Below are 27,834 nucleotides of genomic sequence, written 5' to 3'. Positions count from 1 at the left end.
ATCCAATCACGACTCAATTACGATTGAAGCATATGTGGCATTCCGTTATTTTTTCTTTGAAATAAACATTTTTATCCTTTTCTGTCATTTAATAATTAATCATTTTGTCTGCAAATGATTTACGCATTTGCATTGCAATATGATTGTAGAGCAAACTACCGTATAGACCAAAATGGCAGACCAATCGCAAACCAATCGAATGTCGTTGGAATGCGATTGGTCTTGTATAGCAGAATGCCCGATATGGTTAAAACTGCTATTGCGATTCAATTTCTATTCAATTTTGACATTATTAACTTAGGAGAATCGGGCCCCAGTTCACACAAATTTCGATGTACGGTTACCAAAATAATGATAATAGATTCCACGTATAAAATGTGCATGTAGAACGTTCCTTTTTCATTGAATTTTTTTGTAGGAACGTTCATTTCAGTCACGTAACGAATTCATGAACGTAACAAATATGTAAGTAGGTCATCGAATGACAAATAGGTAGTCGTAAGATTTTATGAGCAACAAATATCAAGATAAATGAAATGGTGATTCATTTTTTTGAAGCATTTTTCAGATTGTGACAATCTGAAAAATTGTAGTCAGCATTAGAAGTACTATTAAAAATAAGTAGGTAGAATAAAAATAAATAAGTACTTTGTTATGATTAAGTATAATGCCAGAATAATTATGATCGCAGTCCATTCAGTTTATTCTGGTATTTCTAGTTTCCATTTTCAGGCATAAACAGAAGGTAAAAATATATTTCCGATACTGCGCTGCTGATTCTACCATTCGACGATACACGGTTCCTATAATTATCAATATCATCATTATAATTACCTAAAGATTCACTGCTTGAGATAAATATATTCATGGGAAGTTTTGGAAAAAAAGATCATGTAATTGCATTCATTTATTGAAATAACTGACATTGTACAATATTGTCATTATTGACTAGCTGGTATATTTTCACTATGGACGATAGACCATAACTATTTCGTTTGTGATTATAATTTTAACATCTATATCCATTTCCATAAGGCCTAAATTTCATGTGTCCGTCTATTAAATTCACCCATATACAGAGATTAACAATGAAATGTTGCAAGTTTTAGATATTTTAAAATCTATATGGATATTTTTATTTCTATAAAAAATATTGTTAAATACATTTTTATTTTTTACATTTTCATACACAAACAGACAACATTATTTTACATGATGTACTTATTATTCGTGTTTTAGAATACTGTTAGTTATGCTTTCGAAAAGCTTCAATTCGCTATCACAGACACAGTTTAACTTTGCATTCTTATAGCATCTAAGTTTGTAGCTCGGTTCTTGACACCTTGAAAATTAATTCGAAGCCAGATAGTAAATTTCGATTAACAACATCAATGCGATAGAATTTCAATACGAAAGTTTTAGACGAAGGCGTGCGTCAAATGCAAAGAAACCATTAATCATCTAAACATTGACTAATATGGATAATTTTATATTTAAAAGTGGAACATATAAACATTTACAGCAAGTCGGTACACTTCTAAATATTATTCAGATTCCGAAAGACATTCACTAGTATGCCGTAGTATTAAGATATCGATTGTTTTTCGCGTGGATCCGCGTTTTCGGCATACAACGAGTTAAAGAAAACATTTAGTATCTTATACCATAACAAAATATTAGGCATATTCTAAAGCTATGCGTTTTCTAGGACTAATCACTATTGAATCTTGAGGTTTAAAATATTTGCAGTTTATATACACTAAGACACTATGTCAGAGAAAATAATATAATTGAACACAGCTGTGGAAAAATGCTATACAAGGTGTTGATTTGCATTTGTGCCATAGTTCAGGAGGAGGACATACAATACGTAAATAATCGATTGGAATTACAGTAGATGGGAAATAAGTAATATGCGCTGCTTTTTTTGTCATTGTAATGTCGTTGTTTTTTTGTCATTGTAATTGTTTTTTTGTCATTGTTTTTCCGAAGTAATCCAATTTTATGAGTGATCGTTGCGTATGCTTTGTGTTTGCGTTTGTGTGAGGGTGCAGCACGGTTTTAAGGCCAGTAACATACGCGCCAAGTTTAAATAAGGCTAGATGACATTGTCGGAATTCCGAAAAAAAATAAATAAAAAAAATCCAATTTTTTTATTGATTTGGGTCGAGAATCATTAGCATAATTACCTCCTTGAATATGGCACGGATGCAAATCAACAGCTTGTATATTGCTGATATTGAAAGTTTCTAATTAATTTTGTCTGCTATATCTTTCTTTTATTTAGATTAAGCACAGACAATTTTTTAGCAGATTTAATTCATTTTTTGATATTTTGTTCTTGATTCTTATAACCAAGTGTAATCTCTTGAAATTTAAATATTACTCATACAAAATAGGTTGTATTCGTTTCACAAAATAAATTTATCAAAAATATACAACGAAGAATTGAGCATTCAATGTTTCGAAAGTTTCTATAATGTGATGTACGGACATGATATATCAGTATGGTCCATGGTTTACGAAAAGAAAAATTAAGAAAATAATTTAAAATGAAAATAAAATTAACTTTGGTAATAGGTACTGAATCATTTATGTATAAAATGATTCCAAGTGAAATTATTTTAAATTATATTCGATATATAAACAAATTATACAATTCCGTTCGTAGTGGAATAAAAAATACGTGGATCGTGTAGTCTTATATTCTTTTGTTTCGGCATCAATACAGGTACACGGAAGGACCAATAATCACGCAATATTTGAATCTCTAGCGTGCGTTGCCCTGTATGGCCAGATATTATTATATTACCCGCGACTAAGTTCTTAAACAAAAAGATTTTAACCTCAGCATACAGTTAATAAACACCAAATTAAAGTATTTTTTTATTAAAACACAATCACTGCCACTCCTATACAATAAATATATAAAGCTTTTATACAACACACGATTGATCAATTAAATAAATTTCACAACACTAGCAACGGAAATGTTGAGATGTACAACAATTATTTGTTAAACATTATATACAATAAATAATTTTAACTAAATGCATTTCCCGTGATGTTTGGTTCTATCACCATTGCCAACAACGTGACAAAATATAACAAAGTTATAAACATAAGTCATGCAGAAACATGATGAGAATTTAATAAATTAAAATAACATTACAAAACGAAAAGAATAAATTACATAACTTCACAAGTTTACAAAGATTTCCCTTTATAAGGTTAGTGGGTTCAATTCAATTAAATTGTACATTTCAGCTGATCTATTTGTGATTGACGTAGCTTATAATACGTACCTACAATAGCATTTATGTAAATACTGAACTACATACATATTGCACATACAATACTGCCCCGTGGAAACAACACAGCTCAATAAACAGTATAGGACGAAGTATACTCTAATGCGTGTTTTAACATAACAATATACTTAAAACATTATCTTACTTTTATATTGACAGTACCATTAAGAAATTTGGCATTGTTTAATACATTGAGAATTTTCTTTTTAATGCAATATCGTTATTTTATAAAACTGCTAAGTTACTGCAGTACTTAATTTTAATTTAATTTTCGATTTAGTGCGCTCTTCTTCATATTATTTAGCGAATATTCGCTTACTTAAACGCCGATGACGGACGAATTTACATTATATTCCCAAGTGAAAAGTTTCTGCCAGCGAACTTTTTCGAAATTAGTGAGACTAATTCTTTACAAATTGGTCAGTGCGAAACTTTACGCGAATCTTAATTCAACTCGGAAACAGGGTTACACAATTTGTTATAACCTTTTACAAATTCAACTACCGTACGCGTTATAGGGAACATCAATTCGCCTAGCAAGGCTTATAGTAATAATTGATTTAATCGCATCAAGTTCATACGTTAAATAGTTAAGTAGTCGAATCCGCTTACATTTAATTGCCAATTAATTAATCGATTAGCATGCTAAGTGGCTTAAGACACTGAATATATTCACCACTTCACACGACTCGATAATCGAGATTCTCGTATCGATTGCAATCGATTGTCGTAGAGTCCGTTCAGCGTACATAGGTCACGAGTGATTACTACGTACGACAGCAGAGGCCGCACATTCATAACTGTTCGTTCTCCCTGCCGCCTCCCACATTGTTCTCGAGGTCCAGTAGCTGTTTGATGCGCTCGATGCACAGTTTTGAGCCTTCATTCGCTTCTTTGGCCATCTGAGGAATAAAAATAATTCTTAGATCGATTGATCTCACATGCTTGGTTACTTCTAAGCAACACAAATAGTTTGGTAAAAAAACACTCAGTCATTGCTCATTAAAAGAAAATTAATAAAAAACAACTATTTTGCCCGAACTCGAAATTATTCATTTTCTTACTGATTTTTACAGTTCTTTGACTACAATTACCTACTAGGGTTTTATATAAAGTTTTCTCACTGACTAACTTTATTTTGTTGAAAAAATCGCTCTAAAACTTATCTGATACTTACAAGTGAAAAGTTAAGGAATCCATGTGGCAGTCCTTCTAACACTTCAATGCCGACTGTGTTGCCAAGCTTCTTCAACTTCTTAGCGAACATCACACAGTCGTCTAAACACGGATCTAGGTGCACCGTCTGAAATTAAAAAAAAAAAAAAAAACTATTATAATGATTTGCGTTGTTAAAAATTATTTAGAAATTATCTTTCTATTAGTGGTTTCACGCGACGTTTCACGGTTTCAGGAGACTACTTCCCGCATCGAACATAAATTATTTATTTCAAGCACTAAAACGATCTAAAATCTAAATTACACGAATTTTCTTACCAGTATTCTGACAGGCGGGAACTTGGTAAGCAGATGATCTTCGGCCCAGTACGGCGACAAGAGCGGATCTCTCGGCACAGAGAATATAAACTCATCGGACGGACTGCGAGCTATCAATGCGTCTAGATTCGTTCGGGCTGCTAGACTGTCAAATATATAATGAAAACTTTACACAAGAAAACATTAAAATCTCGAAAACACTGTAAAGTAATGAATAGTTGTAGAATTCGATGTTTACTGCTATGTTAATAAAAACTTGGCAGAATTTAAAATGGGCTTTTGACGTAACATTTTAAAAATTCAAAATTAATTCTTAAACTGCTTATAACATAGATGTGATATAATAAACAAGATTGCGCACGCTCGAAATATATATTTACGAAAATGAACTCTATTCCAACGCAATAAGGTGCTAAATTTGTTGCATAATACACAGAGGCAAATCCGAGCCGAGAGGGATAGTTAGAACGGAGGCCGTTTGTCTCTTTCTAACACCTTGCCAGCATAAAAAAATGCTGTCATCAACAGTTTTGTCTTCCCAAAAAAACAATTGAATCACATATATTTTTATCTTATTTTAACAATTGTAAGTCAACAAATTAATAAAAATCGCATTAATTTATTATACGAATAAATTAATTATTTAAATTATTATTCTTAAAACATAAACAACATAAATTATTTTGTTTTTTTTTTTTCTGGCGGTAACCCTGAACATTCTTGGCGCGTAATCAGCATTTAAAATTTTGTTTATATTTTTTGTATTAAATCAATTTAAACTATTTAAATGGTTAAAAAGTGTTGCGTTTATACTTGTAAAAGTGAATCCTATGGTGGTTGCAATATACGATATATTCTATATTATTAATCCACAGGTTAGCTAATAATAACATTTTCGTAAACCAAACAACTAGGGTGCCCATGAATTCTTGTAATGAGTGAAAATATGGGTGATGGATTTTAAAACTGTTGTACTATTGTTATAGCTTCCCAAAAAATGAAGAAAGGCGACATAAATGGCCCAGCAGTCTATATATGAAGTAAAAATAAAAAAAAACAGTTTTCACTTCGAATCTTCCTGCTTTTATACTGCTAATTCCCGCTAATTATTAAAAGCCTTTATAAGTATCTTAAGGTCACAAACTGCGTAAGTTAAAACTTCAATACCAATCTGCGTTTAATAATTTTAGCAAATTCGGATTTGTCTCACATAGCTTAATCTCATAGTCACCCTATTAGAAAGGGACAGGCAGCCTCCGTACTAACTGTTTCACTCGGCTCGTTTTTTGGGTTTATATGCGCATTCCTGTTTACTAATATTATGTCTATGGCTTATAATAAGTAATTTCTGTCAAAAGTGACAATTATGATACCACCTTATCAGTACAAAACATCATTCAAATTCGAATGAATAAAATGAAAAGATTAGGTGCTAAAAACAATTGTCGACTGCTGAGAAAAAGTTATTTGTTATACAAGAGTGCAAAGTTGCTTTTTAACCGCGGGCTCAATTTTGATGACCGAGCAAGCGAAGGATTCTAAAATTGAAACAGCACAAGGTGAAAAATCTTTGCACTAGAGTGCAACACGTAACTTTTCATCCCACCTCATCGAGGAAATTACTAAATGCAAAAAAAAAAACAAAATGACGTGCACATATGAGTACCAAATTAAAAAGAAGAACCTATTAAAGTTAATTTATTTGAAAACTCAGTTTAAAAAGGAAACGAGGTTAAAAATCTATGTAAAAACAATAATAAAAATAACTTATGAATTGAATAATTATTTTAAGCAGTATTTTATTTGTTTAATATGTATTTGTTTGCAAAGTCTTATCAAGATTGTCACAAATGGAGTATTGCACACGATGTTCTAAATTCAAATCACTTTGTCGCTCTAGAGCAGTGGTTCTTAACCGGTGGTCCGCGGACCACTGGTGGTCCCTGGAGGCATCCCAAGTGGTCCGCGAAGCTTATCTTCGCGACGTTGCTATACGTTATCTAACTTAATTTTTATCGACTTATCTATAGTGCAGTCATTGAAGCGAAAAATACGGTCTAACCTCCGAATTTTTTTACTGTGAACCGATTTGCATGAAATTTTGGAATTAGGTTCATCCTACCCTTAACTTCAAAAGTGAATATGATTTGAACTCCGCCACCCCCCTGGGGGCGGTTGCCACCCCTTCTTTGGGGTGAATATTTTTTTTGCAAAATAACCTCGGATATCGATAGAAGACCTAATTTTAAGCATAAGTTGTCTTTAAAGTTTAAAAAAAAATCCAATACTTTTCAAGTTATTGGCAATTGAAAATTCGCAATTTTTTCACGTTTTTCATCGGTTTTTTGCAAATATCTCCAAAAATATACGTTTTATCGAAAATGTATAAAGAACAAAATTGTAGCAGGTAAAACAACGAACAATTTGTTTTTTTTTATAAACTGTTCTAAGTGCAATATTAGCTAGATATTAAAGATCAAAGCCGTTTTTTATTTTGTCTGAAATTTAATCGACGTAGTTTATGCCATCTATTATTTTAGTAAGTTGATCAATTTACGAGTTTTATTATTTTCCGGTTACATATAAACACATTACAATAGTTGTGACTCTTTATTATACTGCCTACTTTCACATTGCTCCAAATATTGATACTCCGAAGTTTTCAGTTACTAAGTAGAAAAAAATATGACAAGTTTTTGGACCGTAACTCCTTCAATTTTCATGCTATCACAATTTATAAAAAACCACTGTAAAAGTAATTAAGAGAGCTACAACATCCATCATTGCAATATATAGTAAAGAACTTTTTTCTAAAACGGTGAAGGGTTAAAGGGCTTAAGAGAGGCTGTGATTGCGCTGCCACGCGCTCTTTAAACAATCATATCTCCGTCAATTTTTGTTCGACAGAAAAAACAAACAAACCTAATTGTTTGTCAGAAAAATACCTAATTTTTTAACAGTACACTTTTATACGTATCTGTCGTAATTTTTGAGATATTATGAAAAACAAGTGGGTTTTTCTTTAATTTGAAATTTTGTTCTTTTCGTTAATCGCGACTTTTTTGAAAAATATCTGTCCTGAAGCAGCCAAACTGATACTATCTATCAAACTCTTCATAATAAAGTTAATCCTAGGCGGAATACGATTAATTTTAATTTTGATGGAAATGGCACTTATGAAACCCATTGATTTAAAAGAAAAAATATAAGATGCTCCCCTTATTTGCAATACAGCTCACTTATTTTACGTGCAAAAGACTTTTAATAGTGCTCATCTTAAAGCTTATTTCAAGCACTACAAAACCCATTTTTATTAGAATTTATAAAATGCATCTACTCGCCGCTACATGGCATTGACCACAACGATTAAATTTCAGACAAAATAAAAAACGGCTTTGATCTTTAATATCTAGCTTAATATTGCACTTAGGACATTTTATAAAAAAAACTAATTGTTCGTTGTTTTACCTGCTACAATTTTGTTCTTTATACATTTTCGATAAAACGTATATTTTTGGAGATATTTGCAAAAAACCGATGAAAAACGTGAAAAAATTGCGAATTTTCAATTGCCAATAACTTGAAAATTTGTAGTATTGTAAAGTATTGTAAAGTTGAAAATTAGTAGTAGTATTGGATTTTTTTTAAAACTTTAAAGACAACTTTTGCTTAAAATTAGGTCTTCTATCGATATCCGAGGTTATTTTGCAAAAAAAATATTCACTCCAAAGAAGGGGTGGCAACCACCCCCAGGGGGGGTGGCGGAGTTCAAATCATATTCACTTTTAAGGTTAAGGGTAAGATGAACCTAATTCCAAAATTTCATGCAAATCGGTTCACAGTAAAAAAAATCGTAGCAATAATGCTTCAATGACTGCACTACTATGCGAGCGGGGGTTTTCGTATGGACGTATATCGGGTGTGTCGTACCTAGTCCCCCCATTCATGAAAATGTATGTTTGAGCTACATTTTACGTAAATTTGGTTTTGAGTCTTAAAAAATAATTAAAATTTCGCGCTTCGCTCGCGTATTTAGAAACTGTATGCCCTTATTGTTGCATTTGTCAACAAACAAAAAGTTAAGTACGTTTGGGCTAAATTTTACGTAATATTTGGTTGAAGTCCGATAAAAATTTCGCGCTCGCTTCGCTCGCGTATTCAGAACCTATATGCCCTTATTTTTGCAATTGTCAACAAACAAAAAGTTAAGCACGTTTGGGCTAAATTTTACGTAATATTTGGTTGAAGTCCGTTAAAAATTTCGCGCTCGCTTCGCTCGCGCATTTGGAAACTACATAGGCAAGTTTTTCTTCATTTGCATTTGCTTACCTACACAACTGCCGACATGCGTTTGGCTTTGAGTAGAACTGACCCAAAAATTCACTTTTTTTTGATAAATAATAAAGAAATGAGTGCTAATTTAGGTAAACCGATGAGGTGGTCCCCGGCAAGACAAACTTTAGTTAAAGTGGTCCCTCATGTCAAAAAGGTTAAGAACCACTGCTCTAGAGGATAAAAACGGCTTTTGCGCTCAGATATCAAAGGATAAAACTACTCTTTCCGAGATAGTGGGATGAAAAATTCCTTTGTCGATAAGGAATGCCACTAAAGATATACTTGGCACAATTACAAAATATTTTTATACAATAACTTTATCACACATATCAGGAATACTGATCGTTGTTGTGTTATTTTAACAGTATGTTCTGCGTATGGGGGAGGTAAAGACATATTTTTTTATTCTATCTAGGCCCAAACTTACCGACAACATGAACATCAGTTTTTCTTAAAACAAATGTTTATTTTGAAAATTGTAAGTTGTAGGTCTTATTTGTGCTAAAAACTTACTCATCTTGCGTCGGTTTAGTGATCGCGTTTGAGCCCGTGATGTAGGCTAGTCGGGACGACATTGCACCCATGAAGCCTGTGGCAGCTTCGCTTATCCTGGAAGTTATTATACAAATTAATATTACTACTTATTTATTACTGTCTTATGTACTACGTCATCTACTACCCTATGTATTCTACCTATAGTATAACTTCCGTATATGTATATTTCTTTATTTACTCCCCCTACATACTTCCTTGTGCACTCCCTTTTGTTCTACCCTAAAGTCATGTATTCACTGAGAAACAATTATTTATAAACACTGTTTCAGAAACAATATCTACGTGAAACAAAATTATTTGTTTCAGAAACATACAATTTTGTTTCTGTGGACGATGTGGACGGCAGAGTTTCCGAAACATTGTTGCTGTAAACATCTACGTGATGTTTCAGGAACTGTGTATCTGAAACATTGTTTCCCAGTGAATACGTGTTCTACCCCTATTCGTGCCCCTAAAATTTCCACCTGATTTCCTTTTGAACTAATATATTCGCCTTTATGTACTCTTTCATCTACCTGAATTTGATATATGTCAAATGTAAAACATATGTATGAATAAATGTGCTTACAATAATTTATGAGGGCATAAATGCATACAAGATACATTTATATCTTAGCAAAAAGTTAAGTTACGGCAAAACATACCTCGTCTTAATTCTTTTCTTGTTTTCTTTACTGAGATCATTATCGTCCACTAGCGGCGGTTCCCCTACTAATGTGCTGGAATTTTCAGATTCTGGCTCTCTGTTGCAAAGCATGCGTTAGTCATTACATTGTATGAGTATGGAACAAGGGTAGCACACATTTTATACTAGAAAGTTCGTTGGAACAAACTTTTAGAACAGTTTCATAAATACTATAAAAAAACGCTACGGAAATATTCTACTCTATAACATTACCATGCAGTGTTACCAATTGAAAAATAAAACAAACGAATAAGTCTTTATGCTAAATCTATGATAGCAATTAAAAACATTATGCAATCTGTTAGCTAGATTGATGAATTACATATGAACTTTAATGGCCAGTTTCACGATTGATAACGTTTCAGCTAGTTATTTGATAGTTTTAAACCAAAAGTTATAGTATATCCGTCGGATAAGCTCCTAATAGGTTATAGACTTAATCGGTAACGGGTGAAACTGGCCATAAAAATATTCACAGTCCTTTGCGGTAATAAAACTCACATTAAATGTTTTAAATAATAATGTATACCTGTGAGATTCATCTAAGGCATTGGGCGAAGGCTTGATGATAGGAATCCTGCGTCCTTCCGAGTCCGTATCGCTATCCAACACGTACCTCTCAAGGAAGTCCGATACGTACTTCTGAGATTTATCCTCCGGTGGAGTGGCGCCTGTTAATGGAAAATTGATTGTGAGTCAACAATTCCGAACATTAATAAGTATATGAGATATTTTTTTTATTCAAAGGCTTAAAATCCCTGACTAAACTACTCTCGCTCGCTGCCCGACTTGTGCGCCTGCAGCTCCGCCAGGTCCGACGGAGACACCTCCTCGCATGACGACGTATACTGGCAGTGTATAGTACTAGGATACGTGACCTGTGGCGGTATGCTCGCTCTGCAGCGAGGCGGCGCTGATGGTGGTGTCGGAGGACTGGCGCCGCTCGCTGCCCGACTTGTGCGCCTGCAGCTCCGCCAGGTCCGACGGAGACACCTCCTCGAATGACGACGGCCCGGAGCTTATGCCCTCTGAACACAGGTTTCGGTTCTTAATCGATGGTGAATCGATTTGATATCGATATCAAATTACATTACAAAATATATATAAGATACTAAAGTATTCAGCAAATTCTCTTTACATGGTTTGTCAATTGTCATAGAAATTATCGATTCTTTTAGAATTCCTGCTTCTTCTGATTAAAAGCAATTATTTGTATTGAAACATTCGCATACAATATAGACTTCACTTAAATAATGTTCTTACCTTGTGAAGGGCTAACTCTAAGGAAGCCATTGCTGTCTAGTGGCGTAGTTGCATTCGAAACAACCATCTGATTGTTGCCGCCATTTTGTTTGTCACCTTTACCTTTCCCACCATCCGACTTTGAATTTGGACTGGCGTACGCTGAAAGCATTACATGAATTTGAAATATAAAGTTTCCAAGTAAATACAATGTGACAAGAACGCCAAAATAATTACAGTTCGAGTTTGGGACATCCCATTTGATTTATAATATTAAAAAAAAAGAAGTTGTAAATTCGACTAATTTGTGCACGATTATCCACCAATTTTCAGAAGGTTTTAGTAATTCCTATTACTGAAGTCGGATTTATATTTTTGTGAAAAAGTTCAGTCTAAATTCTCTTACATTTAAAAAAACACTGCAAAATTTAAAGACATACCTTTAAGGCACCTCATCATGAATCCAAAAGGCAGTACCGGGTCCATTAAGCACAGAAGCCTGGCTGGACTGGGTACGAAGCTGATCATCAGTGGAGCGTACGCTAGGAACATGCCTTCAGGCCGGCGCAGACCAGAGGTCAGTATCTTGAGAGTACAGGCCGCTACTAAGTTCGCGCCGGCCGAATCGCCCGCGAAAACGATGCGTTTGCCTAAGGAATAAGGAAATAAATAAATAAAAAATTGTGAGGAATCTGGCGTTACTTCGCAGAATACATGACATTAAATAGTAAGGAAGTAAGGAGATAAAAAGACGAGATTTTTAGGGGATTTGAACGAGATTTTAGGTAAATGTCATTGTCATGAGGGGGACTGTGAAAAACAAAAAATTGAGACTGTTTCTAAGTCCGTAAGGTATAAATTGATATTTAGTTTTAACTCAATATCATCACACCTTCACCTGCCGTATATATAGGTATTTAAATTAATTGACAATGAAGAACTGGCTAAGCTGAAAACATATCAGCTAAATAAAAAAGTCAGTACAGCAACAAAGATTAAATACCTCCACAAAAGAAGAAAAAACTCACCAGTAGTCCCAATCTCCTTAAAATTGGACAGCATCCAACAATAAGCGTAGAAGACTTCCTCCAATGCTCTCGGGAAAGGGGCTTGGGGTGCTAAACTGTAGTCTACCGACAGTATCGGCACATTCAACTTAGTGGCCCAGTCTCGGAGGTACGTCTCATGAGACTTGGAACTCTGGGCCACGAAACCTCCCCCGTGGCAGTGGAACAACACCCCTTCGGCTGGAGGGAGAGAGGATGAACCTTCCCCTGCCTGGATTTTTTAAAAATAGAAGCTAGTTTTAGGAATCGTGCTAGGATTTAAGTATGTTTGGTCACTATGACTACGTCCTTAGTTATAAGGTTATGGCACACATGAACGGCACGACGCAGCTCCAACCCAGCGCTTTGCGCGCATTTTAATTTGACCCCTATTAATTCGTATGTCATATTAAACATATTATAACGTCAATACAAAAAAGTCAAGGGATGACAATGAGCTTCCAGTTACCTTATAACAGCTGCACCGCACCGTGCCGTTCATGTGTGCCAGCCTTTGAGTAGTTAAAAAGAAAAGGTTTGTTGTCTACATCCTAATGTTATACGGTATACATATTACTTCTACTTACAAGATTGAGACAAGTCATGTTTGTACTAAAATGACTAAATAAGTTATGATTTAAAAGCTAGAATATGAGCGTCTAATCTGTCGAATCAAACTCTCTGAAATAGAACAAGTTGATAGAAATAGATGTATGAGTATTTCTATTCTAAAGTATGGAGTATAATTTAATTAGAGTTGACCCTAAACGGTCCGGTTCTAGTGTAATCTAGAGTCTAGGTTAATCACACTATAATGACAGAAACATGTAATGTGTAATACATATATTTGTACCTACAATGTAAACTAAATGTATGCGTGGATTGATACATTACCTAGATTCTAATGTTATAATTTCACATTACATCAGTACAATAAATACCTTTGTCTCTGGGAAAAGCTGTGGTAGTCATTAAAAACTTTTTAGATAAAAAATACACAGCCTCAATATTTGTGTTAATAATAAACAAAACAACATTATTTGAATTAATTTGATAACTGTTATGAGATAGTATATCTAAAAGCATCTGATTGGCTTGCAGAAAATACTAGCACATTATAAGCCAGTATTTATTGTTATAAAAAAAAAAAAACTTGAAAGCAGCAACTTTATCAGACAATTGTTCCATATTTATTGCAAGGTGTTTGAGTCTCAACAACATGTTTTCATATAAAACTTCATTCTTGGATGCGTTTAACCCACATTATCTAAACACCACCTACCAATTTGTAAGGAAAATAATGATTAATGCTCCGAAAAAATCTCTAGTTTTTTGTCTTTTTCGTGCAAAACCATCCGTAGCAAACTAGTGTGATAAATTGATTGAATCGTTCAATAAGAACAGTCACTTACCATGCCGATTCTTTTGTTCGCACTTATAAGTCTGACATTCAAGCCTTGTAGTCCTATATGCACAGAAGGAGGGAGCACGGTGATCTCTTTGCCCTCTATGGTTGTAACCACTATGGGCTCAGGTGGTATAGTTATAAGCTTATTCACGGCTACCGGCGATGACATAAGACTGGGAACCCTTTTCATTATCTCTGAAACAATTTGATAAGAGTTAAAAGGAGGATTTTATTATTACAAAGATCAGGCTGCAATTATTAATTAATTACATTATTTGCTTTTATTACCAACAGTCGTTAACCCCAGCATGGACATAAAAAACTTAAAGCAGATAAAGAATATGCAAAATCAGTAACAGGTAATCTCAGCATACAAATTATCTGATTTTCTCATCATATTAGCTTCGTGGGTCAATAACCATAAAATTAAGATTTCAACCGTCTTACCACAAAAACTTTTTAACGTCAGTTTAAGACTTGTCTAAAAAAATGTCAAATTATGACGTTGACATATGGCTCATTTTGGAGCCACATTTTTTTAGACAAGTGTAAAACAGTGGTTAAAGTTTTTGTAGTAAGGCCACAATTGTCTAATCTTGCCTTTGGACGTCTAAACGGAGGTTAATCAATTAAACTAACAATTGTAATTTTAGAGTAAAATTAAAATCTTGCAATCGAAGCATTGTAATTTCTTGTACTTCGACCCGGATCAAGGCAGTGCCTATATTTTAACACACTTATATTAAGCTTCACTTGAAACTATGTATGTAAGAAAATCTTAGAATCTTAATTTGACTCACTTCTCGGTCTTCGATTAGGATGAAATTTTGCGCACGCTCCGAGTTCTGATGACAATACATAACTAGCGTGTTTTTTAATTATTTTTATTTACTGGAATAATATCTGTAGGTTAAACAAAAATAATATTCTTAAAAGAATTCTACAGAATAATTCAAATAGCCTCAGTATAACGAGCGATAGCTAGCTCTCTATTATGTGACCCTTCTATTACGGGAACGCCTTATCCGGACACGCGTGACATGAATTGATTAATTTTAATCTCGTAATCTGTCGTGTCGTGAGCTAAAAAGATTATTCATTCGACACAAGTCGATCTTGGTAAAAAAGGAACCTTATTTATGGGAAGGTGTTTTTTAATTGGTATTTTTTTATTTAATTCTGTAAGTTACTGATGAATGTTGCAATAACGATGTCGTCTCGTAAAAATACATAGATATTCCGCCGTCCCTAAATGACTGGGGAATAGGGAAGGAAGAAGGTTGATGAATTTTCCAAAATAATTCAATAAAATTTATTCTTAATATAAATGGCAATGAGATCCTTGAAATTGTTGTTTTGTTTATTATTGTGTAGCGCCTTAAATGTAGGTTATTATGAAAGTGCACTTATTTTGTACTTGCCTTTAATAACACATGTTATTATTATTCCAAGGTTGAATTTATTTATACTTACTATGTTTTGCTATGAAACATTACGCTTAGCTATGTACCTATGTATATTTTCCTCATGGCGTGGTAAGATTGACGTTTGTAACACGTTCGCAAAACCGAGGCGATACCCGAGGAAAATCACGTTTGATACGAGTCAAACGTATAAACAAATATTTTATGTATGTTTAAATAAGTACAATATTCGTAAAAGTATTATATTTACGAATCTTAATGAAATAACGCATTGACTTTAAAATAAATAAATACATAAAACCAATGTGTATTTTTTCATAATAGTAGGGGAGGCAAGGGTGCTATACCGGGAGTGACTCGAGCGTCAATGAGACCTATTAGATTGCGAAGCTTAGATGATAAGAAGAAAAAAATGTCCTGACATACACACACTTTCATCGGTGGGTGGAGCGGCTATAAACTTTCAAAAATGTAAAAAAAAAAACAGTTGCATGGACATACTCGAGCGCGTCAGATATTAATAGCATGCACGTCGTATAGATAGTTCAACTCAGATTTGCGCGCGGCCCTATGTGTGCGTCGGCTTGTAAATATACAACTTTCATTCATGTGACAGTGACGTCGTCCGAGCATGACGTGTTCTCATCGCTTTTTGTTATGGGTACAGTCGTTTACGAAAATGTCTAGTTCTTCACGGAGAAAATGTTTTAAGGAGTCAGGTAGCGTTTCAAAAAATTGAAACAACATTCAAAGCTTTTTATTATTACATTTTACAGTTTATCATTATTTTCTCATACGGCTTTTCAAATTGACATTGACAGTATCTAAGAAATAAATGAAGTGAAATATCTAAGATGAATTAAATACTCCTTACATATTTTCTAGCTCGGGGTACGCGGACAATAAATAAATGTGTGGACTAAGAATGTAAAAGACCTATAATTTTGTATAATAATGGAAACAAAATGTGTGGGGAATTTTAAAAAATTATATTGCTTCGCATAATGTCGACCAAAATAAGACGGAAATAATGAAACTCATAAATGAACGTTTAAGTCAAATTGATGAAGGGATGTTGGGTAATACTTGTCGACATGTACAAAAGAAAAAAGAAGAATACTATAGACATTTTGACATGCGAGTCAGAATTTATAATTAACATTGGTGAAAGTAGCGAATCCGAAAATTCATCATTTGATTTTTCAAGTAGCGATACAGAATCATTATAAATAAATAAACTAAATTACATAATAACTGTACTTTAAACAGCCGTATACAACCCCTAAATAACTGTATTTGTACCCGACTGTACCTCTTGTCACGCACACAAAGTCACTGTATATGTACAAGGGTTACCCACACATAGGGCCGCGCGCACGACTGAGTTGAACTTACTATACGTCATTTTGAAAACATACGTATATTAATCTGACTGTTTCCATGGTGGGGGTGGTCGTAGGTAAGGGTTAAAAATGGGAAAAAAAATAATTTTATCGAGCGCGACAGATTTTCAAAAGGGGTGTTAAGTGAACCAAAACGAAGTCTCTTATGCAATAATCTGACGATTTAGACGTGACCTAAACTCGTGGCCATTATTTGAAATTGCAAAAAAAAAATCGCCATTTTGAAATACTCGAGCGCGTCAGATTAAGATATATATGGTTCATTTATGTACCCTTAACGTAATCATCTTATAATCTGACGATTATCTGGAGAGACTCGCTTAATCTGACAATGGAAAGTTTTTAAAACTAATAATAATCGATACTGTAACCTAATTTTCTTTGAAAAATTAACACCAATGTCGTTGTTTTTTAATTTTGTTATAATCATTATCTAAGTCGTGGTGGCCTAGTGGGTAAAGAACCAACCTCTCAAGTATGTAGATTCGATTCCAGGTCAGGCAAGTACCAATGCAACTTTTCTAAGTTTGTATTTACTGTCTAAGTTTATCTTGGACACCAATGTCTGCACAGCAAGTACTTAGTACTTACAAGACATACACGTTGTAGCACTTTGGTATTCCTTTAGAACTTGAGATATCAATAGATTATTTATTTTTAACTTTTACACACTTTTTGATCTATATCCCAGAACGGACAAACATTTCAACAAAGCTGTCATAATAAAGGTTGTTCTAGATAAAAAGGCCTATCCAATGATATGTATGAAATTGCTATTAGCGGAGTGTACCAATCTGCTCATACATTACATACATTTCTATAATAATTACATTGAATTATAATGACATTGATAAATATACATGTGACATAAACAATACAATTGAATCTATAATAACATGGCTTGACGGAAATAATCTACGCGTAAATCTTACAAAAACTAATTTTATTCAATTTAATACATATAGACAAAAAAATAAGGCTCATCATCATCTGCCTAGCCTTTTTCCAACTATGTTGGGGTCGGCTTCCAGTCTAACCGGATGACTAGGCCACCACGACGGTATAAAAAGAAGACTATAAAGAGTAATTATAGAGGACATAAATTACAAGAAGTATACGAAATGGCATTTCTCGGTATCACGATAGACAAACAATGCAACTGGAAGGCACACGTATTTAACGAAAGTATCCAATAAAATGAATCGTCTTCGTTAAAAACAGTATATCTGCATACTATGTATGACTTCCTGAGATTAGCGAGTTCAAACAAAAAAACTCTTCAGCTTTATAATATTAGTGTAGATTATTTAAGACCCAAAATGTACCAACACTTATTGCAAATGAATTGAATTGAAAAAAGAGAGAGGAATAGAAACCTGGGAGGAAAATACCGGCATCACGTAGCTGCACGTTTTAAACTTTATCGATTAATTTTCCTTACTTCGGCTTACGGGAATCGTCAGATTATATATTTTTCGTGAACGTTGAATTATTCCCTTCAAAATAAAAAAAAAATTGCCGCGCTCGAGAAAGTCAAGATGACGTTTTTTTTTTACAAGTTTGTAACCTTCCTACTTCTTATCGTCAATCGCAAATTGTCAGATTAGTGGAATATACACTTTTTAGCATATAACTAACTTATCCTATCTTAATCTGACGCGCTGGAGAATGTCAGATGATTTTTTTTTTTTTACTAATCTGATCCCTTATTCTAGACACGCGGCTACATATACAGGGCTTATACTTGGTGGAAGTGTTAAATGGGGTAATAGGTACCTCCCTATATACTAATCTGCCGCGCTTGAGTAAATCCCAAAATCCCTTCTAGGCCTCCCCTACTATAAATCTTTGAATAATAAAAATAAGAAATTATAAAACACTTTAAACAGTCATCAGACTGTCATAATATTGTCCTTTTGGCCTGCCGAATAGCGTGATGTCAGATGAAACTACATACCTACCTACTAACATACCTAAATGTGTAGCTATGTGTAAATCTTAGTTTATTATTATTAGCCAAAATCTAAATTGTCATATTTACTTATAGGTATGATAAGGCGTGATTTTGTAACAGTAAGCAACATCCGTGTCACGTCGATATGATAAGTACCTACGACAAAGTGTAATTAGTATCCGGTACTCAATTATTTTTTATCTCCAAGAAGATATTTTGTGATGAAACGATTTGAACTTCAACCTTTTTATGCACGTGCTTCGCATTACTCAAACTCAGAACTTGATAAACGTGTATTGGAATATAGTTGTTATTATCAGCACCGTTGAGTCTATTTTTCACTGTTTAGTGGGAAACAGTTCAATCAACTTAATTAATTCATTATGTAGTTCAGTCCCTTTTAATGTTTACTTAACAACAATATCAAAAGTATTACAAAACCAATGAGACAAACAATCGGATTGCCTTAAATGGATATTATGTCGATAATTCCGGTTGACCTATTTTTAATCTTATTTCGAATACATACGGTTGAAAACGCAAAATTGAAGTCTTCGTCATTTTTGTGCAAAAACATTAACTTCTGTACAATATCGAGGCCATTTGCTAAAAATAAACAAGTTGTTACCATAACTGACAGTTACAATAAATTAATTATAAACAAGACAATAGTTCCCACATCTTAGGTTTAAGTTCATAGACCACATACAAATAAAATCTCAAAACCAGCTGTTATTATGAATTTTCACTTTCAAATAGGTAGTTGTTTTAAGGAAAAATGGACGCTTATATTGTCGGTGAAACTTGGGCTATAGACCATAGACAGATATGAATGAAGCACATGAATAGCAATCAATGTGTTTAGTGACCATCGAGACCTGAATTGGCGAAAGTCATTACAACCAATTGAGGAAAACGGTTTGTATGAGTAGGCGAGGCCAAAGTTCTCCGTGTTTTGTGTCATCATAGGTAGGTAGGTAGGTAATGTTCTCTATCAATTCATTTATCGATGCCTATATCGAAGCTCTTTAGATTTTAAACTGAATCACGGATGTCGATATAACTATTTAGTGGGTAAGGGTGTTACTTACCTGTTTCTTTATAAGTGAGTCTATAGGATTGTATTGAAATATTATACCTGCACTGATCGGCACCTACCCGTACAGGTTTGTCTGTACCGGCAACCTGTTTCTTTATGTAAGCACCCTAAGTCAAAACTTTGAATGATAGCAAATATGTGTTATAGGTAACATATCTACAAAATACTTATTGTTTTCGAATTGAAGTTCTGAATGATGGATGCTACATTTGTATCAGATTCTATTCCTTACAAATTACAAACAACATTGGCATTTTAAATACGGGAGTTTAATGTCAGGCTTTCGCGCTAAAATTTATAGGATGGAATGTATACTGGATGTTCAAATAGCGTCGTTGGAACTTGTGTAAAACTTCGAAAAACAGCCCGTTGTACAATAAATTAAAAATAAACATACCACTTTCAGCCAGAAACCAGAACGCCTTGCAGAACTCGATGCTGGCCGACTGCGAAATATTAACGATCCTCCTTGCTCGCAACTCAGGGTCGATTAGATACTGGCCACCAGTCCATACTGAGCTGATGAGGTTGCCATGGCAATAGTACGCCTCGGAGAAGCCCGCCATACATATTGATATGCCTTTCAGTATGCCTCGCATTGACGGTAAGAACTGCAATAGAATTTTAAGATTTGGGTAAAGGTTGGTACGAAGGTGTCGTTTTAGTCTAGGACTATTCGAACAAAATTGCTATGCTAGGTAGAAAGACTGTTGGCGATGTTAATATTAGCACTCCCTAACGTATAAAATCGCACCTTAAGATTTTTGTGATTAATTATGAGATTCTCTTTCATTACGTTCAATTGTCTTTTGCTAAGTTACAACCCACCCAAAACAAAAATGTGAAAGACTGTCAAGTTCGATAATATGGGAATGCTTCGCCTATAAAAGAAGTGAGATCTGAATAAGTACCAAGTTCCATACACATACCTCAGTTAAAAATAGTTACTTTTTAATGATGTTACTTGGCAAGTTTTCACACACCTTGTTATAAACCTACTAAACGCACTAATACTAAACTAATTAAAACTTGCCAAGTAACATTATTAAAAAGTAACTATTTTTAACTGAGCTATGTGTATGGAACTTGGTACTTATTCAGATCTCACTTCTTTTATAGGCGAAGCATTCCCATATTATCGAACTTGGCCGTCTTTCACATTTTTGTTTTGGGTGGGATTTCATTTATTTTTGTAAGGTTGTTTATTTTATTTTTTTCTTTTGATGAAGTTAGTTAAAGAAATGTCTCATTTATACTATCTTTCAGATTTTTTAATATGCACTATGTTTCTTACAAAGAAATGAACTAGATTAACTAAATGGACTAGATTTACCAACTGACTGACATGACATGCTATCATATATTATGTTCGTGGATCAAAGTTACACATTCGTTATTTTCGAAAGTGATTCACACTTGGCCGTTTTCAGATTTTTACTTTACTTTGACTAAATACAAACCTTTGTAACGAATTTCAGATCGGTACGACCATTCGAAGATATATTATATAAATATAGATAAATTTAGTTCGTTTTAGTTCCTTAGGGGTATAAATTTACACCGGGTATAAAACACCTTCATTATTTTGAAACCGACTCACACTTGGCCATTTTCAGATTTTTCCCTTTACCTTGACATAAAGACCTACCTCCATGCCAAATTTCAAGTCAATACGACCATTGAAAGTGGTCTAGGTTTTTGATGAGTGAGTCAGTCAGTCAGTGATTGTATAGTAAAAATAGAGATTTTCTGAAGTCAATATCTCAAGACCTACAATAGGTATATTAATGAAATTTTGTATTTTAGATAAGTGAGGGGGTCTCAACAGATACTAGAAAATGCGTAAATAAAATAGATTTTGAGTTACAGGGGGGTCGAATTTGGCCCGAAATGGTTCGTGTAATATAACCCACGGCCGGTGTGTCGCTTTTCTTGCTCGAACTTGGCGGACACACTGCCGTGTGTCTAGATATAATCATAAAAATAACATACCGACACGTTCTACGTATTTACGCATGCGAACACATCATTTTACAGTCAGTGCACATTTTAAGTAAATGTCTCTACACTATGGTGAAAGATATGCAAATTACACTGTCAGTTTCATATGCAATAAAGGCCACCCAAGACTTTGATTGAACCGGGAACGTATAACGTTAATAATATATAAGAACGGGATAAACGTATATCAAAGATACATGAAACAAAAGAATATGACGTAATTCACGCTCGCGTTCCTGTCCCCCTCGTTGGCTTGGGAACGAGTATTTTCGACAGCCCAAAACTTGCCAGCAATACCATGAATTTGAATTGCCATGAATGTCACAAAAATGAGGTGCTACTGAGACATTTGTAATAGAATATTCAAGTAATTGAAATTAAATTTCGACTAGAATACCAATGCAGTTTAAATTCCCATAACAAGAATTCTGATATCAGCGGCAAACACTACGCTCAAATATTTACGACTAAAAGTAGACATTCAATAAATGGGATGCCTTTCGAATATCCTTATAGTCTAGTTAATTAACAATCAACTTTTTTGCAATTCATTTTTTCACTAATTGGACTCGATACCCGCTTATTCACGATTGGCACTCAACCAACGCGAACGTTCTGAAAAAGGGCACATTTTGCAATCTTCGAATACTCTTTGGTCTTAGAATTTTCATCCGATCTATATTTATTGTAATAACGTAGATATTATTTTTAACTAAATGTACATGTAAACTAATATCGAAAGTCGAAAAGTACTTTTTCGCGCATCAATTTCAGGACCCACTCAGGGTCTAATAAGATCATTAAATGAAGGAAGGCTGTGTGCTCTTTGTATGGGACCGTGAAGTAGTTGCAGTTGGGCGAACTCACGACAAACATAATATTAAGAAATAGCTAGACTAACATATAAATATATAATACAACTGGTGTTCAAGATATATTAAGACATAGCATCAGTATAATAACATCAATAAACAGTTACTTCTAAAATTTCAAATAGCCATCTGTAACTGAATAAGACATAAAAGCAAAAGTATGTATAAAGTTTCAACTTACCTGAAATCCAAGACACCTTCCATAGAAACAATACTGATTAATGGTGTCTGCCTGAGCGAACAACTCTTCGGGAGTATGGGGTTCCGTCGGGAACAATTCACCAGTTGGCGCCCAGGATAACAGCGTATGTAAGTGGTGCAGACAAGTGCCTAATGACGCCAGGAGCTGACCACAGGACTCTATCTCCCTAGAACAATATTGTTTTGTTAGTAAAATGATTAAGGTATAGTTTATATTGGCCTTATTTAGTGAATTGATATTCATAACGTGCAAAGGAAAATACAAGGCGAATGAACTAAGGATAAATATTATATTCGACACATTCAATGCCTGTATGCGTTAATGTATTATTTTCCTTTCAGAGATATTTATAACACCCATAAATTACAGATTTATAAGCAGGTCTCCTTCCTGCTTAGGGCAAACGCCCATGGCAGGGCAAGAAGACTTACACATATTTTAGAAAGCAACTGATGGTCATATGAAAACTTATTTTTTTAACAAATTTCTTAATTATATAAGAACCAATTGTTTGATTACAGTAGGAGCCTCTCACAATATGGTGTTATGCTAATTATCTGTCCCAATTACCCATTGTCTGAGCATCGAACTCGATTTGCAGACTTCAAGAGCATTTGTTTGCTTACACATCAGCAGTACCTATTGTTTATTTCTCCTTGCATCGAAAATACAGTCATGACGTAATATCTATCTGATGGATTATTCTCGTGGAAAATTGAGTAGCGGAATGCATTTGCAAGATAATAACATGTGGAAAACACTAATTTGGTTATGAATCGTTTAAACAGCTACGTCAACATGTCCATCAAAATATAATAATCATGGCTATCGTTAGCTTACGCACACGATCGTATAAACAAATAGTTTCAGACATGGACTGTGGTAATTTGTTTGTAGTTGTGCATATAAGATGATATAGCAACGTAACTATCGTACTTGTTAATTTAGAGGTCTGTTTTCCCTGTAGAATGTAGAGGTTTTCATTCTAAGTGCACATAAAATCATCAGAGCATTGATAACGTAAGAGATGAGATAAATGAGGATAAAAAATACCGGTGATTACTTATATTGTTATTGAAAATCATGTTTACCTACTTTCTAAACTCGGTAAGATGTTTGTAAGAGAAAATCAGAAGCGTCATCGATGCTTTTAAGATTTTATTCTTAAAATGCAATTAAGCGACTGAAAGTTGGCATCAGTTTTTATGCACTACACATATAACATGAAGTGGAATGGATGGTACATGGACGCCAAATCTATTGAGTCATTTCGATATGTAGATAAAATCGCCATGTCTTAAGAATATAGGTACTTACTACAGGCAAGTATTATTTTTTTAAAACCACTGTTTAAACATTGATACGACTTTAATCTCAGGGTCCGATTCTCCTAATTTTACTTAAGTGACATACGATTCACGTTCGATTGAGATCCAATCCCGACTCAATTACGATTGAAGCGTATGTGGCATTCCACATTTTTTTTTTTTGAAATAAACGTTTTTATCCTTTTCTGTCATTCAATAATGAATCATTTTGTCTGCAAATGATTTATGATTGCAATATGATTGTAGAGCAAACTACCGTATAGACCAAAATCACCAAAATAGCAGACCAATCGCAAACCAATCGAATGTCGATTGGTCTTTTATTAGTAGCAGAATGACCGATATGGTTTGAAACTGCTATTGCGATCATATTGCGATTCAATTTCTATTCGATTTTGACATTATTAACTTAGGAGAATCGGGCCCCAGGTCAAGTGTTTGTTGTATTCAAACAAAAAGCGACAAAGTAATAAACAAAAAACTACTAAGGAATAGTAATTAATGTCCACAGGATTTCAGCCTTGATCTCCTTGAATCCACAATTGGCAACAATAAACAAGAAATATCTAGTGAGTCATGTTTGTGGTTTACTACTATTGTGTTCTACCAACCAGTATTCATTTCATGATTGGTTATAACGTAGAGGCATATTTAACCTTTTCATATTAGGTTTAAGGTGCATTTTAGATGTGTATATTAGTGTCGTTCCTTTAAATAACAGAAGAAAACCTTGAAATAGAAGATTGATCTTACTATTCAATCTTACAGTGAATTGCACCATTAAACTTTAACAATAACCATACCATTTTCACGTCGTCAAATCAAATGGGCGGCAAGTACCTATACAGGAATGAATTTTATCCAGTGCGCAAACTTTGTCAACTTATAGTTAAATAAGTATTATAGATACGTATATTTTTATTTTGTAGTGTTTTAGTACAAAAAAGAAAAGATATTGATATCGAAAGATGTTTATTTTGTAACCGATAGTACGGTCACAGTCGTCATAGTAGGCACGGCGGCAAGGCGAAACCGGTTTACTGACGGAGCTCCGCTCGGCGCGCGTAAGAATAGTTGGTATCCATATTTTGCCGATTTTAGGGCGGACAAAAGAATGATAAAATTTTTTTACTGATGCAGATATGTTCTGTTAATAAGTCTGGACCACCAGTTTTTTTTTGCGCACTGCTTAAAATTCATTCCTGTATGGCTGGTTTTGATTTGGTATAAATATGTATATACTTACTTAACAAAGTGTCCTTTACGGAACAGCAGGGCATCCCTGCTGGTATTCACTTGTCTGCTGAGTTTCAAACCATGCAGCACGCAGGAATCAACTACTGACACGAAACTGCGGTACCCATTGCCGGGAGACTTCGCATCAAAATCATATAGTGGGGCCACCTGGAACAAAAAGTCTAATAAGTCACTATTCATACCATAACTTGAAATTCTCTTCAGCCTGTCTTCTTACTAAGCTTTTATTAAAAACACAAGAAACATAAATATCCATACATTAGTACTCATACCCATAAGCATGTTATTAAGTAAATTATGTTCTATGAAGTTACTAATCAATGCAAATTAAATTAACATTGTATGCAAAACAGCAACAATATTTATTTACTACTTAATTTCCATAATCTTAGCTGATGCATTACTCAGTGATGAAATAACATAATTACCTACTTAATTTTAATGCTAGTTTATTTTTGTACTGATTTATGAAGTGTATAAAAGGTAAAGCAATTATTGAGATGTTGGTATATGAAACTACAAATAAAAAAAATACAGACATCGAAATTGAGAACCTCCTCCTTTTTGGGAAGTTGGACAACAAATAGAGGTAAAGTACATTGCACACAACAGCATTGATTGAGCGTGTATTTTCCCAGCTGAATCACCAATGAGTAAGATAATGTACAAAGTTCAAATACACATTGTCTGGCAATGTTACGATAAGATTTTTACAATACCCTACAAATACATAGTATAGTACAGTTTGAAATAAAGTGTATGTTTCACTTATCACACATGTGATCGTGATGTGATTGACCATCTGTTCAGAACACATGTTTTCCATGATAATAGACACTGTATGAAACACTTTGTAGTAGTTGCAGATTTTGTTTTTAAGTTAAGTAATTTTACATCATATTATTAAATATTAGTATAGTTATCGGCACGAATCTTGAGCTCTGACCTTCAACTGCGCAGAAGTAATTTATTGGGTCCCTTTTGTGGTATGAAGTGAGGCACGGGGGCGGGCTAAAGTGGTGATTGGCCCGCAGTGCATCGCGTCATAGCCGTCACTCAGGATTGGTTCTTTGCTAATAAATCACTTCTGAGCAGATGTAGGTCAGAGCTCAAGATTCATGCAGATAACTATATTATGCAGTTAATTTTGTTGAAATTGCAGAGTTAACTTTACTTTATCCTACCTACTTACTGATCTTTATTTATTTTCTAGGACCCACAACCTGAATAATGTGTTAGCCAAAAACCCAAAATGATTGATAACTGAACTGATAAGATAAAAAAAAAAACATTTGAATATTTAATTTATAATTCCACTTGATTCTCAGATAAACTGAAAGTGTGATAATTATTGACTTCGGGGCCTAATTCTTTCGATGTTAGTTGATAAATTAAAACTTTAAAAGTATACATTCAATAATAAAAAGTAATGTTTATAACACAATAATAAAGGGATTGTATAGCATTGCCTACACTAATTTCTTTAGGATCCAAAATACCAATTTTAATAGGAATTAGAGCGGAGGCTATCCGAAAATCTATTATAAATCACCTTCAAAACATTTATGAAGTAAACATACTGCGTTTTATGTAAGCAAATTGTTAAGCTACATACCTTTCTCACATGATCCACCAAAGGCCACACAGTGTCTACATGGTCCATGAGAGTCATGAAGCCCTGGTACAGTCTCTGGCCATTCTCACTGTCATCCGGTTGGAAATAAGTCGCGTTGTTTTGGCAAGAATCTTTCAGCGCCTCGTACATAGCATACGTCGGCGGCGCACCGTCCTGTGACCCTTCACAGCACAGAGAGGCCTTAGCCGGCGACTCCGGAAAAGCCATTTTCGACCAACTGCCTTTCGCAAAACGCAAACCGCGTTGAAAGAACTTAATCCTCATCTGCAACGATTTTATTATAAACATCTGACGCACTTATTTGTTATGCAAAGAGAAAAAATATCATACCAATCTAAAATATATTTACAAAATAGTTCGCGGGACAATTTTGCTATCATTGTATCATTATTATTTTATTACTTCATTCATCCGCTGATTTTATTAACACTGAATTTATTAACTGTGAAATTACCGTTCCTCTACGATCGAGTATTGAATACAGTTTGACAAATTGACGAATGCGAACAGCGAAGTCGCTGTCAGCTGTCATTTTGACGACATTCAGTGACATTGGACAGCTGTTTTGATTCACTAAATACT

At 34.1% G+C, this 27,834-nt stretch overlaps 1 protein-coding gene across 4 annotated transcripts; it reads right to left on the bottom strand.

Moving 5' to 3' along the window:
* Window positions 1-894: 894 nt before the first annotated feature.
* On the bottom strand, window positions 895-27,834 carry LOC124636292 (hormone-sensitive lipase). 4 transcript variants are annotated; one of them, XM_047172328.1, is made up of 16 exons: window positions 27,583-27,834; window positions 27,232-27,516; window positions 25,606-25,763; window positions 23,011-23,197; window positions 20,354-20,567; window positions 14,081-14,271; window positions 12,651-12,900; window positions 12,063-12,272; window positions 11,644-11,784; window positions 11,259-11,408; window positions 10,910-11,051; window positions 10,340-10,438; window positions 9,654-9,749; window positions 4,806-4,950; window positions 4,489-4,614; window positions 895-4,213 (listed from the first exon to the last, which is right to left on the bottom strand). In XM_047172328.1, the coding sequence occupies exons 2-16, from the start codon at window positions 27,514-27,516 to the stop codon at window positions 4,106-4,108; spliced, it is 2,502 nt and encodes an 833-aa protein (XP_047028284.1). In that variant the 5' UTR covers window positions 27,583-27,834; the 3' UTR covers window positions 895-4,105. The 4 variants fall into 4 exon arrangements, with proteins under 4 accessions (XP_047028284.1, XP_047028283.1, XP_047028282.1 ...); XM_047172327.1 differs by having other exon boundaries at window positions 27,602-27,834; XM_047172326.1 differs by having other exon boundaries at window positions 27,232-27,834.

The sequence above is a fragment of the Helicoverpa zea genome, chromosome 14 (genome assembly GCF_022581195.2).
Source record: "Helicoverpa zea isolate HzStark_Cry1AcR chromosome 14, ilHelZeax1.1, whole genome shotgun sequence".
Lineage (NCBI taxonomy): Eukaryota > Metazoa > Arthropoda > Insecta > Lepidoptera > Noctuidae > Helicoverpa > Helicoverpa zea.
This window is presented reverse-complemented; position numbering and strand designations above follow the sequence as displayed.